This window comes from Sciurus carolinensis, chromosome X (assembly GCF_902686445.1).
Source record: "Sciurus carolinensis chromosome X, mSciCar1.2, whole genome shotgun sequence".
Taxonomy (NCBI): Eukaryota; Metazoa; Chordata; class Mammalia; order Rodentia; family Sciuridae; genus Sciurus; species Sciurus carolinensis.
Genome location: NC_062232.1, coordinates 91,868,181 through 91,887,002, shown reverse-complemented (window position 1 = coordinate 91,887,002; position 18,822 = coordinate 91,868,181). Strand labels below are relative to the sequence as shown.

The 18,822-nt window shown below is 37.3% G+C and overlaps 1 protein-coding gene across 5 annotated transcripts in view; it reads left to right on the top strand.

The window, feature by feature from the left end:
* Positions 1–494: 494 nt before the first annotated feature.
* The window catches only part of Chrdl1 (chordin like 1), a 106,949-nt gene continuing 88,621 nt past the window's right edge, over positions 495–18,822 (top strand). For 3 of the 5 annotated variants that reach the window (XM_047536885.1, XM_047536886.1, XM_047536884.1), the window contains exons 1-2: positions 495–875; positions 4,430–4,578. In XM_047536885.1, the coding sequence (XP_047392841.1) occupies positions 727–875; positions 4,430–4,578 (298 nt within the window). In that variant the 5' untranslated portion in view covers positions 495–726. The remainder of the gene's footprint in view (positions 876–4,429; positions 4,579–18,822) is intronic. The other 2 variants (XM_047536883.1, XM_047536882.1) reach the window with 1 other exon arrangement.

Sequence of the window (18,822 nt, the reverse complement as noted above, 5' to 3'; positions counted from 1 at the left end):
TAACAGTTAGTAGAGAGGCCCTTTCCGATGGGGCTTGGGAGCTCTCTTTGTGGCAGAAAGTAGATTTCAAAGTCCCCTCCAGAGCGCCCCCCCCATATCCATCCCGCCTTATGGATGCCAAAACTTTGTCACTTGCCACAATAAAAATCTGCGAAATGCCCCGAAATGTTAAAGTGAAGTGCTAGGGCGTAATTTGCCCGGCCAGCCCAACTTGTATGCGGGCACCAGCTCTGGACTATACCAGGTGCGCCCGAAAAAGTCGTTTTGCCTCGGGAGAAGAGGGTGTGGGGGTTCCAGGCAGGGAAGACGGAGGGTGGCCAGGGTCTTCAGGGCGCGCGCGAGCGGTGGGAAGCTCCTAGGTGCATCCCGTGCAGAGGGGGAGGAGGGGCCGGAGGAGGTGTGCGGTCCCTTTAAGACCCCAACGCTCGCCTAGCCAAAGGAGGGGGGGTGCGGTGGGGGGCTGCGTGATGGGAAAGTCGCCGGCTGAGCCTCACACTTTCTCCCGGTTTTTAACTTTCGGGTTGGGGAGCAGGAATAAAGGCGTTGTGCGTGCTTGCAGGGGCTGCGTGCTTGCGGACTTCCCGCCAGCAGCGAGCGGCCCGCCTCTCGGGCCAAGTGGGGAGCGGGCAGGCGGGCGGGCAGGTGGCCCGGGCCGGCGCGCCCGCGCCTTGGCTCTGCCCCCGGGAGCCGAGCGAGCCTCTGCTCCCTCGTGGTGTGAGGGCGGTGATGTTTTTCCTCCCACCCACTTTTGAGTCCCCCCTCCCCCTTCGCGCGCACTGTAGCTCTCGCCACAACCTGCGAGTCCCAGACCTCGGAGGAGCGTCCCGGGGAGCTCCGAGCGCGTGCACGCGTGGCAGACGGAGGCCAGTGCCCAGGTCAGTGAGCAATGCTCGGCGCCCGCTCCCCCCATCTCCCTTTCCAGCCTTTGCACAGGTGGGTACCTTCTGCTGGCTGGAGCCGTCCCCTGGTAGTTACCCTGGGGAGCCTTGAACTCTCGGACCTACCATCCTAGACGTCCTGTGGTCCAGCTGCCAGCCGCCGGGATGGAGGTGGGGCCCAAGGCCCGGACCCAGGCAGGTTGGGGGTTCTGGATTCGAACTCACAACTCGCCACTCCTCACTTGGCCTACGTTTCTACGTGCTTTTCGGAGGCCACGAGAGTATACTCCCTGCCGTGCTACCTAAGTGGACTCTGCAGGCCCCTTAATTCTGCGTGTGCCCACGAGCCTGTTTTCTCATTTGCTGGTATCCTGGACCAGAGTCTGATTAATACGTGTTAAAGTTAATGAAAGTGGGTGGAGGGGCAAGAGGCTCCCCTCTCCTCTGGACATCTGCCTCTTTTCTGGCCAGGCAGCAGGGGTCAGAACTTGAGACACTAGGCTCAAGAAGCAGTGGTATTGCTAGAACACAGGCCTGGAAAACCTGCCTTCCAGTCCCTCCCATCCCTGCCACTAACTCAATTTATTTGAATTCTCTGTCCTCCACTCTGTCCCTTCTCCATATCCATCTTGAAGGTGGAGTTGCATGGAATAGTTAAATGACAGAGAGAAAGGTGTTTTGTAAGCCAAATACAAGGCATTGTTTGCCAATCCTAAGCAGCAAGGAAGGTATTGCCTCTGACAAGAGGTATCCTGGGCTAAGCCCTGCCATTTTTCAGTGGCAACCCACCAGGAGTTAACTGAGCTTTCTTGTTGGGTGGTACTATGAAGAGGACGATTTCAGCTGATGGACAAGGGCCTGAGACTCTAGTGTCTTTCTTATTGTTTGTCAGAAAGAAAATTGCTACCCTAGGGGCTGTCCCACAGATGATAGTGAATGTGAGATTACAAGGTCAGTCAAGCCTCTCGGAGGATTAAAGAGACACCTGTGGGGCATAAAGAACTGCCTAACATGTGCTCATCTTCTCTTAGCCTTCCTGTGGGGATGTCTCTTTGGTTCTGTTCTACCCAGGAGACCTGTTCTGAGTGTAGCCTCCTGTCACTTGATGGCCCAGATTGCTTTGCTGTTACAGCTGGCAAGGAGCAGTTGATCTCTTTGCTTGATCTAAAGGAACAATGTGAATGCTTGTTTCAGGGAAGCACCTTAGTCAATACCTTTTCCTTAGTATCAGACACTTTCCTTGTTCTCTTATAAAGCCCACAGCCCTCCCAGCCCAGCGCTCACCCCCAGTATTCATTGTAGGATTTGTTTTCTTTGTCACTTTCTTGTTGGGTCCTGGATCCCCCTGAAACCTGTCAATGGCTATGTTTCTAAGTAACCTGTAAAAGAGTCAGTACAAGTTTGATGGCCCAACAGCCTGTGTGAAGCAGAGAGTTAATGCAGAAATAACTCCAGTTAACTGGGTCAAAGTATAATTTGAAAAATTAAGGACAGTTTGGCTCTTTGCAAGAATAAGAGTCGGATGTTTGCTGAGCAATGCTTGCTTGTGTTTACTCCTGCAGTCCCAACAAATGTCTTGAACCACCCTTGCCCCCAAAATAAAAAATTAAAAAGATAAAGAGAAATTGAGTGGTGGGGAGACCTGGGGAGGGAACTCTTCTCGGTTCATATTTCTGCACAGAATACAAAGGCAGGACTTCAGGATCTTGTAAATCAAAAGTGAATATTTATAAAGCGATTCATTTTCTGATGTTCTCCATCACCGCCTGGGAGGCCACACAGATGACAGGAATGCCAAAAGAGATTAATTGCTCTCTAGTCACCAACTTTTCTATTTGCTCATAACATTAACTGGGACCCAAGAAAAGCAAAAAATTCTAAGGGCCGTTTTCTTGCCAGCTTGAGTTATGAAGCAATGCTACTGTTCGCTGAATCGCCCAACCATTGTACAAGAAAAACAACCCTGTTGATTCTTGCATGGGGAGACCCAAAAGCCATGGTTTCAAAAATACCCCCTGAGATCTATATACGATTGTGATAAATTGGACTTCAGCAGTTAAAAAGCTCTCTCTTTTGAGTAAGCTTGCGGGATAAGCTTAAAAGTAGACTCAGGAAGAATCTCACTAAGGTGAGAAACTGCATTTAACTGCTCAAGTAGTTGTCTTGCTTCAGGGGAACCTGGTAGCTCTCAGTGTACAGAGATATTTCAAGATATTGAAATTGAACCATAAACTCACAGAGAAGATGAAGACTTCAGAATCCAGGCTGTGGAAACTAGGAACAATGTCTTAAGAGAATTTGATCATTTATAAGGAGCAGGGAAAAGGTCGAGAAAGAAGGCAGATGGGCACGGCAAATCCTGCATGATAGCATAAATTATTCTCTATGATCAGTTTATTTCAGTTGCATATGCATATTTTGAAAACAATGGGTTTTGAATGACTCTGGCAGCTTCACAGCATTTGAAGTTTGAGCTGTGGCATCTACTTCAGAGCCCAAAGAGTTTCAGCGCTCCAAAATGAGCATCTTGCATTCCTTCAAATTCTTCATGCCCAATATTTAGGTTGGACTCTCTGAAAAGATCATTGAGTTCAGTTCCTAGGCACGGTTAACCCCAGATTGAGTGTTGTGTTTCTTGACTATTTAAATATTTTCCAATCTCCTATTGGAAGAATTTTGCAAACTCTGAAGTCTATGGAAATGACTCGTGACTGGGTATGAGCTACAGCAAACTTTCTGTGCTCCAAGGCTCAAAAGGCTTAAGATTTCTACCCCTTAGACTGGAAATGCCAATCTCATATTTTAAAGAATTGCAGTTCTTTTAATGGTCTTTAGCATGGTGGTACCAGGTGAATAAATGACCTGTTTTAGGTTGGCCTAACTTCCCTTAAAATGGTCCATTTTAAATTTCCATTTTACAATGGACTTTATGGGTATGAATATGTCTGAACCATTCTAAGCAATAAAAATTTTCAGGTGTTGAATTGCATCCATTTGCTTGTTACATCTCTCTTTCAACATAAGTAGCCAAACTGAAGATACTTATAGATCTCATAGAGGACACTGGAGAAACATTGATCAATTTGTACTTGATCCCTGAGGGATTAATGACAACATTAGTCTTGAAGCTAAGATTAATTAACTTTTATTTCAGAAATTGTTTGAGTCTCATGCCTAGTACTTTTACCTTGCTTGCCAAAATATCCCTTTTGCAAACTCCAGTTTCCCTTTTCTCTCAAAAAAAATTTCTTGAGAAATCAACTTTAATTCCCTTAGAAAGGAGGATTTCACAATTTATTTTTTTATTTCCCTATGACTTGCTTGTAAGGATTCAGGTTCAGTGTTGGTTAGGAATACATGCTCATTCGTTTGAATTTTCTCTCACATCTTTGCAAGACAGGAGAGGCAAGTCCTCTTTCTTAGGTAGGTAAACAATGCTTGCACTGATTTAAATTCTCCAACACTTCTTTTCTAGCAAGTCAGACACCTAAGCAGCAGTGATCTCTATCAGTTCCAAGGAATTTAAGTCTTTTTTCTGCTTCTTCCCACAGCTTGAATACATTGCTCCTTGAAGATTCTGAGTTACATATTGCAGTGACCCAAATGAGAAAAAAGTGGAAAATGGAAGGCATGAAATACATCTTTTCCTTCCTGTTGTTCTTTCTTTTCCTAGAAGGAAGCAAAACAGAACAAGTAAAACGTAAGTGTCTTGAGTTAAAAATAATATACTGTCTTATAATTTCTTTGCAAATGTGCTGTATTCTGTAGGGATTGTGATTTAACCCAAATGTGGCCGTGTCGTTATTCTATAAGGAGAAAGTGAATGTGTGAATGTTTACGCATGAGATGATAAAAGAATGAGGATTTCGAATAGTGCCAACTAAATTTGGTGCTGTTTTTCTGATTATCATATAGTTTCATCTCATAGAACACATGACACATTAGCCTATTTCCCCTTTCCTTTTCTAAATTGTACAAATCTCATTCTACTTTATGTAACTCTAGAAATATCTGACAGATGAGCTGGATTTTTTTCCCAAATTTCAGACACTTCAGCAAAGGTTTTCAGTTTATAAAAAAGAGTAACACAGAAAAGAAAAAAAAAAAGGAAGAAAAGGAAAAGTAAAGCCGGCTCTGCCGGTTCCCTTATGCTGAAAAAACAGGGAAGGAAGAAACCTTCACATGAACTGGATTCAGATGAAAAATCCTTTGAGGAAATTGAGATTCCAGGGACCGTTAGTAAATTGGATGCCATGTATTGAAAGGAACGTCCCTGCAAAGCCAGGGAATATTTCTAGAAAGTCAGCGATCCGTGTGATGGGCTAACACATTGGAGAAAGCAGAGAGTGGCAGGAGAGGGTGATAATTAACCCTCCTTACCACCACATTTGGGGGATTTATGAGGAACCATTGACATTTCTGTTCTTGTTAGGTGCTTTGTGCTGCCTTTGCATAGTGTGGGCTTTACCTTCATCAGGCCATGTTCAGCAACCCCTTAGGTGGATGCTTGCTCTAAATTTGAAGGAAAAAACATAGCACTAGTTCCCTTTTATGGCTGCATCAAAAAGAAGCACAAAGTGGAATTGGTCCAAGAGGGGCATTCTCTGCTCCACTGAACTTATTCAAGAGAAGAAGCTATGAAAATATTCTTGGTAGGAGCTGCGGCACAGCAGCATCTGAAGCCATCACTTAAACATTTATCTCCTTTATCAGCATAAGTTAAATATATTAGGCAGAAGCCTTGCTGACAAGGAGGAGGGTGCCAAGCCTATTCCATTGTTAAGTGTGTTTCTGTCCCACTCTGATGTTCATAGTAAACTTAATCTTCTTCCCAGGAGAAATGATGATTTTCATTAGGCTTTTAAGCAGGAGTGTTCTGTAGTGCTATCTAGTAAGCTTGGGACACAAAAGGAAGTTTAGCAGGGCATGATCTCAGTAAGGAAACTTGGATGCATGCCCCTTTCCCCTTGTATTCGTCAAACTACCTTCTTCTGCTTCTGCTTGAATACAGCCCATCTTCAGAGCATTGCTCTTCCAGAAGCCCTCCTGGATTGAAGTGGATGTGATAGAAATATTGTCCATTCATTCTTAGCTCAACTCATAATCAGCAGGAATTAAACATTCCTCCTCTCTTAGAAAGAAACTTCCATTATGGTCTCTTATGATGGCTTCATGGATAAAGCTTGGACCTCTAATTAGATCATCTCTTCTGTGAGGACTTCCATCTTTAAGACGAATTGAAGAATATAGTCCATGAAACTTAGAGCTTTGTTGAAAAACCAAAGAAGGATTCAATTAAAAAATATTTATGCACTAAAATTAGTATTTTCTAACATTTCATAGTGCCTATGAATTTGTCCCCAGCCATTTTAATATCTAGGTGGCATAAAAGCAATTGTGTAACAGATTGCCTAAGGCACCCAGTTCTGGTCTACTGTTTCAGGATTATAGTTATATGATGAAGCCAAGTTCATTCCCTCAATGAGCCACTGAGCCTCATTCCGTGTGGCTGCCACCCAAGCTAACCGTCTCAAAGATGTACAAAGTCATCTCCATTAAAGGGGAAACCTCAAAGTGCATGTCCCATTAAGTTGACTTAAAACACACACACACACACGCACACACAAATATGCATGCACAGACATTTATATTGCACTTCTAACAATGAGAAGTTAGAAACAGTGGGAATGTCAATTCATAGGGGATTGGTTACAAAAATAATCAAAGTAATATACTATCATGCTATCATTTGAAAATACCATGTATTGAAAATTTGGTGGCCCTGTAAAATGCATATACTAGCTTATTTTAGATATCTTAAATTATAAATTAATAAGTGCTTATTATTCAAATAATATGAAATATCTAAACTGAATAAAGAACATGTACCCCTTAACTTCCATTTCATTCTCCAGAAGTAAAGATTACTAGTGCTTTGCTATATGCTCTTCAAAACTTTTGTCTTCAGAAACTATACACACATATCTGTATGTTTTTTCTTTTATAGAAATTGGAGTTTATACACATTTTCCTGTAACATGCTTTTTTTTTTCCTGTAACATACTTTACTCAACAATATGTTTAGGACATCCTTCCATGTCACAACATGCAATGTAACAGTGCCATATCCTTTCTAATGTTTTTAGAGTTTCCATTGCATATATGTACCATGATTTATTTAACCAGTCTTTATTTGTAGATATTAAGATTGATTCCAATTTTTGTCATTACAAGGAAGGCATTAGTGAACATCTTTAGATACTAATGAAAGTATTTGTGAAAATTTTAGACAAAGCGCATGTTCAGTTTTATTCTTGGTAAATACTGCCAATTTGCTCTTCAAATAAGTTATATTAATTTATAGTCTCACCATCTGTGTCTGGGAGTCCATTTATAATAATTTCAGAAAGTATTAATCTCTAAAGCTAGAGAACAGTTTAATGGGAGAAATGAAATCTCAGTTTTGCTTTGATTTTTTTCTATTACCGTAGCATCTTTTCAGCAACATTTTAGTTCAATTGAATTTCTTCAGTGAATTGCCTATTTTTTCATTTGGGCTGCATATCTTATTTATCTATAAAAACTTATTTATTAACCTTTGTTACTCCAAATTTTGTTACTAGCCTTTTGTATTGCATATATTATTTTCTCAGTCTGTAATTTGCTTTAAACTTTGTATAAGTTTATTTTTTCATACTGAAGTTTTAAAATTTATGTATTCAGATCTGTCATTCATGTCCTGTATGGCTGCTGGATTTCTTATTTCTAAGAAGGTTTTTCCCACCCTATACTCTTATATTTTCTTATTCTTCTGCCAAAATTTGGGAGTTTATCCATATTTCTCTATTCCATTTGAAATTTATATTCATGTATGGTATGCAATAGGAACTGTTTTTTTAAAGTCTCTGGATGTTAAGTTTATGACTGTTATTTTTGTTCTTCTTTGTGCTGCTTCTATCTATTCCAAAGTTTCCACAGTTGGCAAGTATGGCTTTTTCAACAGGGAAAAGTCTTTTAAAGTAAAGGATATCACATTTCTCATATTTTTACTGTCCAGTTCTAGAGACGCCGTAGTTGATATGTGAGTTGATGAAGATCAAGGTGGTTTATTTTTAAATTTAAAAAGTAACTGGGAAAACTTTAAGAAATGTGTAAACATAGGACAATAAACCTTCACATCTCTCCTTGTTGCTTCATTCCATTTTGCTCAAGGAAGCCAAAGTTTTTTTCTGGGACTGGTTTGAATATAAGCTTCTAGGACTTGGAGGGGGTCTGTGGTCTGTTTGTTCTCCTATTTGGGGCATTGCAATGGATATGGGGGAATGCCTTATGGTGAAAGATGGTCTCTCAGTTGCTGTAGAAATATGACAAAGGCTGGAAAAAAAATACTTTATTGAGGAAAGCTCTTTGATAAGAAATGATGAAGGTTTGTGCTGCCACTTGCTGCTAGCTAATTAGCCACAGTTACAGTTGTTTTCATAAGAGAGAAGACAGGCTTCCGAGATCAGGAAATACTGATAGTGCATTTCAGTGGATGAATGAGCCATTTGTTGCTTATGTAAAAGTTTGTTATTGTCCACCCCCAGCAAGGTTTGAGTTCTTTAGCCAGGAAAAGATCTTTCTGTTACTTCATTATGTTCTGTTGTTAAAGTTGTAATCAATGAGGCCAGGAAGTTCTTTTGAAGCTCAAAGGAGCGTAACATTCACAGCATAATATTCATGCAAATAGGGGACAAATGGGCTGAAGAGTTTGTCCCTTTTGGCAGATCTAACTTAGGTAATGACTATTGATCAAAGTGAGGTTGAAGAATTGAATTATTAAGAATATTCTATTATGTATTCTAATGGGCCAGCCTGTACCAAGTCTGGCAAAGATTCTCAAGAGAGAAATTGTTCATGTATCTATTTCATGGAGTCCATCCCTGCTTTATAAGGTGAGTTGATTGGATCTTCAAGGGACCTGGTTCTCATTCATTTTTCTTCTCAGAGAAAAGTTTCTGACATCCATAATTGGCTTAAAGTGGATCTCTGGACTTCTCAGGAAAGGAAGGCCAACAAAAGATTGAAGAGAAGGAAGAAGCTACTTAGAAAGCATGAGATACCTGAATCGTCATCTTACAGAGGCCACCAGAACCTCTCTGTCTTTGTTGTGAAAGCCAGCCAGAAAGGCATGAGTTTTCCAGGTTCTCCTTGGACATTTGAGGTGATTTTCAGAGAATAATAAGAAGCAAGCAAAAGAGTATACCAATTCACATCTTAGAAGTTAAGTAGTTGGAAGTAGAAGAAAGAAATTATACCTTAAAATTAGATAGTTTCATGTTTTTTAAAGTACATTTTTAAATTATTATTTTATTTTGGGAGAGTATAATGGGGTTTGGTGTGGAGGTTCTGCAGTTAGCCTAGGTTCAGCTCCCAGCTCCATAACTGCCTTATGTACCTTGGGAATGTTACTTATCCACTCCAGCAGTAGTTTTCTTTTCAGTATACAGGGGAAGCAATAGCATAATGATCATCATCATGGTCATTTGAAGAATAAATGAAATTGTGTATACCAAGTGCTTTTGCACAGTGCCTGGCTCATAGTTAGGTTTTTTTTTTCCACACAAGAGATTTTATTAAGCAGACAGGCAAAGTGTCTCCCTGCAGGTTGAGAGAGAGAGAGAGAGAGGAGAGAGAGAGAGAGAGAGAGAGCGAGCGAGAGCGCCCAAGAGTGAGGAGGACAGAGGAGAGTGAAAGCCAGGAAGAGAGAGCTCATAGTTAGCTTTTAAAAATATTTTTTTTTGGTTGTTAGTGGACCTTTATTTTATTTATTTATTTTTATGTGGTGCTGAGGATCAAACCTAGTGCCTCACCATACTAGGCAAGCTCTCTACCTCTGAGCTACAACCCCCAGCCTTCATAGTTAGCTTTTAATAATGGTAGCTATTAGAGCAACTCTCTGACAAGCCAAATGATATTAGAACTTTAATTTTAAAATGAAAATTTGAAACCAAATGAGGTCAAATGACTATATAGGGATGGAGAGTAAGTTGTAGCCAGAGTCAGAACCGAAACCCAGGTCTCCAAATTCAGTGTTCTGTTTACTACACCAATTTGCCTCTAGCAATTCTTTGAGGAAGCCAATTCATTCTCTTGAACAGAAGCCCAGTCTCTTACACATGGTAGCTACTTAATACATTAGAGATGTTCCAAGTGAATGAATAAAGAACTTTATAGCAGGAATTCCTAAAAGAGGCAGTATAATATTGGGAGGTAAAAGACTGAGACTAGGACTGAAAATATTCAGGATCCTTAGGAATCTAAGCAAAGGAAAGTTTGAGGAAGGTTAAAATATGTACCTTTATATCCATACTTCTTAGATTTCCTTGACTTCTCAGTAGGATTGGAATGTCCCTAGTAGTTTAATGGAAGGAAGAGTATGCTTAAAGTCAAGATACCTGATTTTTGGTCAGTCCCCTGTTGCTTGCTGTGTGGTATTGGTTGAGTCATTTGTGTCCTTTGAAGTAAAAATTCTTTGCTTATAAACTGAGAAGAATTCTTGATTCCTTGACTGAGAACTAAGGGAAAAGAAAATAGGGACTAGGGTGGCGAGCAAGGGATACCAAGGCCCTGGTTTTGGGTACTTGGAGCAAACCACCTGGACTTTAAATATTACCACAGGGTCATTGCAAAGATAATTTTATTTATTTAAGATTTATAGCCTGGTTGTTTCTAAAAAAGGTTAAATACAGGTTAGAGATGAAAGACTAAGTGGAAAATAATGATTTTAAAGATGAAATAAAACAGAGGTCATCTGAAGAAAACAGAAAGAATAGATGTATTTAGCATTGTGGTTTAGTAGATTATAGCATTTGCACTGTGAATTTGGCTTATTCCTCCTGAAAGAATAAAAATAGAAATTTCAGGCTTGTTGGAAAACTTGCAGATTCAGCTACAGACTATTCCCACCTCTCATCTACCACTTAAGCAGTATTGATTATGAGATGTTTGAATAAAGCACATTCTGGTAGTACAAGAAGATCATGTGTAATCTTGGTTTTCATAGAAGAGAGAATTATCTATTTTGTATTTCTTTATTAGCCCTCAGTGAAAGAAGAGTGTAAACATTAAATTATAACTTAATAAACATCTTCCTATAAGTGGTAGGGAATGTAACTCTGGTCCTTTACCTTTGAGTGACCTTAGTTAATTGAAAAGATAGAAACATAGAACTCTTAAACAGATGGATGTTTAATATGTTACTGCACTGAATTGTCAACTATCCTACCAGATGCCCTAAGCAACCTTTATATTACATGATATTTTTTCTGATTTTAAAATAGATGCTGATTGTTAAACATGCAGAAAATACATAAAGCTGTAAGGAAAACAAAAATCAACAGTAATCTCAACCATAGTTATTTGGTGTGCATGCTTTTTTCTAAGCTCAGATATATATATATATATATATATATATATATATATTATTTTACAAAATTAAGCAATCTCTTAACCAGTTTAGATCAGGGTTTATTATGTCTATTCACAATTGGAGTCTCCAGAATGCACTGATATTGAAGAAATGTCCCATGCTATCTAAAATGAAAATTAGGGCTTACATTTGAATGGGATGTAAATTTGATTCTGTTGTAAAAAGTTTAAGAATCCACCTTGTATTCTTGACCAAAGAGAAAGAACTATTCCTGACCAAATGGAAAGTGTCCCTTTAACTGAGACTTGTGGAGCTGAGGCGGCCAACAGGAAGAACATTTGGTTTTATCTTTGAACAGGAACTTGTATTTTTTTGCCCAAAATCCTATGCCATAAGACATGAAAGAGATTATCTTAGCTAGAAAAAATATTCAGGTCAGGTTACATCAGCCAAGTAATATTTCTATGAAAGGATCTCCCCATGTCCTTAGAAAAAAGATTAATGAGAACACCATCAACTATCAGTTTTCCATACCAATCAGAGATAGAAGGTCACAATGAATTGGAATTTCATGGAAATCTTCAGTTTTCATCTTAGCAAATGGTGTCACCTTGCTTGACTGTCAAACCTCTGAATTATAAGCCCTTTTCTTCTCATTGACTTTGCCCACCTGTTAGCAAAAAACTGAATAGCCCCAAGACAAATAACAGGAGACCCATACTGTGAATAGTACACTCAATAGTATGTTCATGAATATACATATATATAATTTGGAGCAAATGATCCTGTGAGTAGGAATAAGATAAGTCCAGGATGAGGGAATCAGCTGTATTTATAGAATGAAGAATTTGACTTCTTTCTGGCTTTCCCTTTTCTGTGGTTTCCACAGCCTGGAATTGAAGTCTTAAAGACCTGAGGGAATTGATAGTCTTCAACTTGAGAAAGTCCATGCTGGAGAAATAAGAAAAAAAATTATGTAATTACTATATATTGCCCTTCCTACATCCTGCTTTAATTCTGATAAACAGAAAAGAAGTATTTATGTCTTTGGTTTTCTTCACTGCTCTAGGAACATTTTCAGAAATAAATAATTAAAAAAGAATTTTTTTCCCAGTTGCTCAGGATTTTGAGGCAGGAGGATGACAAGTTTAAAGGCAGCCTCAGCAACTTAGTGAGACCCTAAGCAACTTAGCAAGACCCTGTCTCAAAATAAAATAAAAAGGGCTGGGGATGTGGCTCAGTGGTTAAGTTCCCCTGGGTTAAACCCCTGAAAAAAAGAAGAAATTTGTTTACTTGGTGTATTCACTCATATAATGAACAGCAAAGATTCATCTCTCCTTCTCCACTGACCATATGTGTTATAATAGAATAAATATTATTGTAATACTGACATGATGGTGTGTCTACAGTAATAGCTCTTATCAAAACAGCTCATGGAATGTTTTCTTGCTTTTGGAGTGGTGATGGGGTTATTGGCCTTTTGACCTAATCTTGGGAGATGAGAAGTAATGATTGGATAAAACATTGGTAGTAAAATGACCTCGTCCCTTTTGCTATTACTTTTTGGAATTCTTGTTCCTCTTAACAGGGGCCACTAAAATAGCAGGGATTTCCACTTCTAATTAAATGCCAGCTGAGCCATTTGAAAAATAACTATGATGATGCAGGTTGAAGGTGCATTTCACATACAGTTGGAATTCTTTGGGATCAAATTCTACTCTCAGATAACCATTATTTAATAGAAAGTCATGTATTCTCCAGTTGGTATCTCTCACATATTGACAAGTAATCACATCACTTTTCTTCCTCATGTCTTCTAGAAGTTGATGAGACATTTTTGTCTCAATGAAATCATCTCATCTGTGCAACTTATCCAAGATGACATACTGGGACTTTAGGAGTGGTTGGTTATACTATATAACTCATTAAATTCTCTTCTAACTGGAGCCAAACACATTTTAAAAGTTCAAACTTAAAAGTATGTGTTGAAATTGACTTTATCATAAATTTTGAAAATTGATATTATCTGGTATGTTCATGGAGAAATCAGTAAAATTGTACTAACCACTCCATTTTGTACAACCATGCTAAACCATGTTTTGAAGATTATGGTGCTTACAATTGTCATGTGCTTGAAAAATATCATTGTTAGAAATTGCAGAAGCATTGTTTAATAACACAAATGATGTTGATATTCAGCTCCCTGTTTTCATCTAGTTCCTAAATTTGCTCCTTGAAGGAGCTGTGGATTTTTCTCTGTGGCAAGAGTGGACAAATCCCATACCATGGAGATAGTAAGACCAATGTACTTGATGAAAAACCACTATGTTGTATTAGAAACAGCTTTCTATCAGCATTTAGTGTTTGAGGAAGATGTTTGCACCCTTAAGAAGCATAGTTTGAAAAGTACTATAATATGTGGAATAAATGCCATGTAGCACATGAGGAAAGTGCCATTTATTTTAAAATGAATGAAACAAAATTTTAACTGGGAAATCTTGTCATCTTAACAAGATTTCAAACCCCTTTAGATCATAAGCATGTATTTTATGCTTTGCCACTGCTATAGATACAAAAATACAAAATAAATCTCTACTATCTGTACCATTTGATATAGTCTATCTTGAGTATAACTTGCCTTCACTACAAACAACATCAGTTCTTTGAAAGGTGATGAAAACTATGTGTCAAAAGTGGAGTGTAAGGGTAATTTGAAAAAAGATTAGATAAGAATGAATGGAAACCTTTCTCAAGTTCTAAAAATGTGTGCCCTGTATCTTACCAACTACATAGCAGGAGAAACACAATTATATAATGACCATAATCATTGGTTCTAAAGCCAGATTATTTAGACTTGAATGCCAGTTCCATATTTGACTCATCATGTCAACTTAGGCAGGTTTCCAAATCTCTATGTCTCTGATTTCATATCTGTAAAATGGAGCTAATGGGACTAACACTGTAGAATTATTGTGAGAATTTAGTGAATTAATATATGTAAAGCCCTTAGAACAGAGCCTGGCTCCTAGAAAGTGCTCCATGAATATTAGTACTTTTTGTTGTTATTATTATGATCATCATTTTCATTGGGCTCTATTTTTCAGGACCTATTTCTTCCTCTGCTTTTTACACTTATCATTTATCTCCTGGTTTTTGAGTCAAATTTGGAGGAGGAAAATTTATATCACTCAGTTTTTGCACTTTGTCTAACAATATTCCTTTTTGGCTGAGAATTTTGGGGAAAACTGCACATATTGGTTGAAATCAGTTACTTGGGTGATCCCTGTTTTTCATGAATAATGCTGTGCTCAGACATATTAAAGTGACTCATTTAATAGTGTCAGTGAAATAATTTGCTTTAAAGATATTTCAGAGAAGAAAGAGCAACTTCTTTATAAGTAATAAAGAATACCTGCCTTGTGGCATCAGTATATGCTGTCTTTTGGGGATCAGACTTTCCTACATGTTAAAATCTTTAACAAGTTGAATGAGTGTTTTAAAAATGTACAAATGCACATGAAACCCACATTTTACAGCGTATTTTATTTTAGCAATTGCTTAGTCTTCCAGAAGTATTTATCTTCTGTTATCCGATTTCTTCAAGTAAAAAGGGATGGGTCATCCAATCATGCAGATCATATACCTGATAGCAAAGCTCATCCAATTTCATATTTTAAATAGATAGATCTGATGTCAACCTGAGTGTGGTAATTTAAGCAAGAAAATTAATAATACAGAAACAAATGCATAATGTACAGGTTCTGTCTTACTTTGCAATGTGAATTAAATCCTACAAAATACTTCTAATTTACTCCCATTCAAGTTTTAGTGGTTCCAGACTTGTGAAGTTATTACTATTTATGCTAGCCTAATAATGCCATTTGAAAGACCCTCCTTCATGGATTTGCTTCCAAGTATACTTAGATTCTTTCTGAAATGCCAAAATAAGTTGTATATGTGAAATACAAATAACTTCAGTATTTTTCAATAAGACATTAAATTTATTGATAGAAACTGTCACTCTTCTCTCTCTGAGGTAGGGAAAGATGCCACAATTAAACATTAGTCTTGGGAAAATCCTGACCATCTCTCATCAGTTCAAGATGCTGAGATTGTTAAAATATTTAAACTATTTCTTACTCTTACTCTAATATTGTGGAATAGAAGTCTAATTTGTGTCTACATAAGAAAGTTGTATTGCTCAATCTTAGCTGAGAAATGCACAAGTTCTGCCTAAGAAGTATTCTTTAGTTTTTTATGTTCTTTAATTAATTAATTAATGGTTTTGAGCACATACTCTTAGGAAATATAGATTAGCATAAGATGTTAATATAATAACATGGTAATATGTTATGTTAATAACAAAATGGTAATATAAGGGGTGGAATAAAAATTTTGATAAATTAATATATATTCAACCTTGCTAGTAAAAAGAAATATTTGTTCCATTTTCCATATGAAATTGTCAAAAGTTTTAAGCACTGAAAATATCTATCTTTGGTCACTGTTAATGGGAAGGTAAATTAGCATAGCTTTTATGGAAGACAGTGTGGTAATGTAGATCATGAATTTGAAAGCCGTCAAAATCTTTGACTTAAGAAATCTGCTTCTAAGAATTTTTATTAAAAACATCATTGTACACAGAGCTTGATATACAAGGATGTATACAGTATTAAGGTAAAGTAATCACAACTATGTGATAATGGCAAAAGAATAGACATATAGGCCAATAGAACAGAATTGGAGAGCTCATAATATACATACACATCATCAACTGATCCTCAAAAAAGGAGTAAAAACAATGCAGTGGAGCAAGGACAGTCTTTTTGATAGATGTTTCTGGAACAAGTATATGTCTGCATCCAAAAGTAAATACATAAAATTAGAAATAAAACACCCGGGGCTGGGGTTATGCTTAGTGGTGGAGTACTTGCCTAGCACGTGTGAGGCACTGGGTTCAATCCTCAGAACCACATAAAAATATATACATAAAATAAAGGTAAAAAAACCTTAGACCCTTCACAAAAATTTCAAAATGTAAAGTGCAAAGCAACAAAACTCCTAGGAGGATAACATAGGAGAAAATGTAGGTGACCTTGGGTTTGGCAGTGGATTTTTAGATACAACACCACATGAACAATTCATAAAAGAAAGAATTGATAAACTGAAATTCATTGTAATTAAATTTTTCTGCTCTGTAAAAGACCTCAATAGAATTAAAAGACAAACCACAGACTGGAAGAAAATGTTCGCAAATGACATATGATAAAAGACTCTTACTAATATATATATATATATAAGTTTATATATATATATATAAAATAATATATATATATATAAAACACCACTTAAAACTCAATAATAAAAGCAAATAAACCATTTGGAAAAAAATAGGCAAAGGCCTTAACAGACACTATACCAAAGAATGCATATATAGATGACAAACAAACATGAAAAGCATACTGTACACCATGTACACATCATCAGGGAAATACAGATTAAAATGACATACCACTACATACCTATTTAGAATGGCCAAAATTCAAAATACTAACAATACCAAATGCTGATAAAGGTGTGGAGCAACAGAAAATCTCACTTATTTTTGATGGGAATGCCAAATGGTTCAGTCACTTTGGTTGACATTTTGGCAGTTTCTTACAAAACTAAACATACACTTACTATGCTGTCTAGCAATTAGAGTTTTTGGTATTTACCCAAAAGAGTTGAAAACTTGTATCTATACAAAAACCTGTACACATACGTTTCTAGCAATTTTATTGATAATTGGCAGAACTTGGTTGCAACCAAGATGTCCTTCAGTGAGTGAATGGATAAATAAACTGGTAAATCCAGGCAGTGGAATATTATTCAGTGCTAAAAAGAAATGAACTATTTAAGCCATGAAAAACATACAGGAAATGTAAATGTGTATTACTGAGTAAAAGAAGCCAATCTAAAAGTGGTACATACACTACATGACAGTCTGGAAGATGCTCAATTGTGGCAATGATGAAGTGTTCAGTGGTTGACAGGGTTTAGAGAAAGAATGAATGCATAGACAAAGAACAAAGGATTTTTAGGGTGGTGAAATTACTTTGTATGATATTGTAATGATGAATAATGACATTATATATTTATCTAAAACCATTGAATGTGTAGTAGTAAGAGTAAACTGTAATATAAACTATGGACTCTCAGTGATAATTATGGGTCAGTGTAGATTCATCAATAGAAACATACATATTGACATTGAAACCGTAAGTGTTCTACCGCTGAACTATGTCCTCAACCCTTTTTGTTTTATTTTGAGGCAGGGTCTTGCTAAGTTGCCCAGGCCTCCAACTTGTGATCCTTCTGCTCCCCTCTTTTTTCTCCTTTGTTGTCTTTGGGATCCTTAGGTTATGAAGAAAATGGAAATACAACTTTGAAAAGTAAATTTCATTTTGTGGGTAGTCGGAAAGATTTATGAAAGGTCTTTAAATCAATAAATGGTATGGAGCATTTATCTCAGTATTGTTTTCATTTGATTATTAGAGAGGTTTAACATTTGTTCATGTTATTCTTTGTTCCCATTTCTTATTCCATGAATTGCCAGTTCATGTTCTTAAATCATTTTTCTGTTGAGTTTGTTGTTCTTTTATTAATTTGAATGATTAAAAATGTTCCAATACTACCTTGTTTATTGTTTTTGAAAATATCTTCTCCCAGTTTCTTGCCTATGTGTCTTTTTCTTTACTATTTTGATTTCAATAATCAAAGAAATATGTTCTGAAGTGAGGAAAAGTAATATGTTTCCTACAAGAAGAGTATTATTGGTTTATTTTGACCTTGTTTCATGGAAATTAGAAGATAGAAGAGGATAGGGTTAGAGGATAAACCACTTGATTTGGAAATTCAGTTTACTAATCAGGTGTCAATTATTTACATTTACTAGCCATAGTGTGCAAGGCCATGTGGTGGATAGAGAGTAAAGAATGCATGATGCCTACTTTTGAGGACTCTGATGGAGAAATAAACCATGTAAAATAAGACAAGTAACATGGTATGAGCTCAAGTGTGGTATACTACAAGATAAGCTGTGGCTATCCAAATTTTTATTCCCACAAAGGGAAGTGTGTGGTTTGAGTTAATTGGGAGTTCTTCATACAAAAGGAGGTCTGTAAGTTGAATGGGAGGAGGAACTGTCTATAAAAATTTTGTTCATTGTTTTATCCCTGGCACTTAGCACAGTGCTTGGCAAACTATAAGTGCTCAAATACTTGTTAAATGATTGGATGATGTTAACATGTGTGGCCAAAGCCATTTATAGAGACCTAACACAAATTGTGTAATCCACAGCTTCTACACTACCACTAAGCAGCTCTTAGAATGTTCTCATACATCCACATTTCAGATATTAACCTGCATTTCCCAAAGCAAGGGAATATAAACTTTTCAAAAAAAAGACACATGATATGCTTCCTTTTTTAATAATCATAACAGAACAGTAGTTAAGATTTAAGACTCTCAGACAAATCTGGGTTTGAGTCT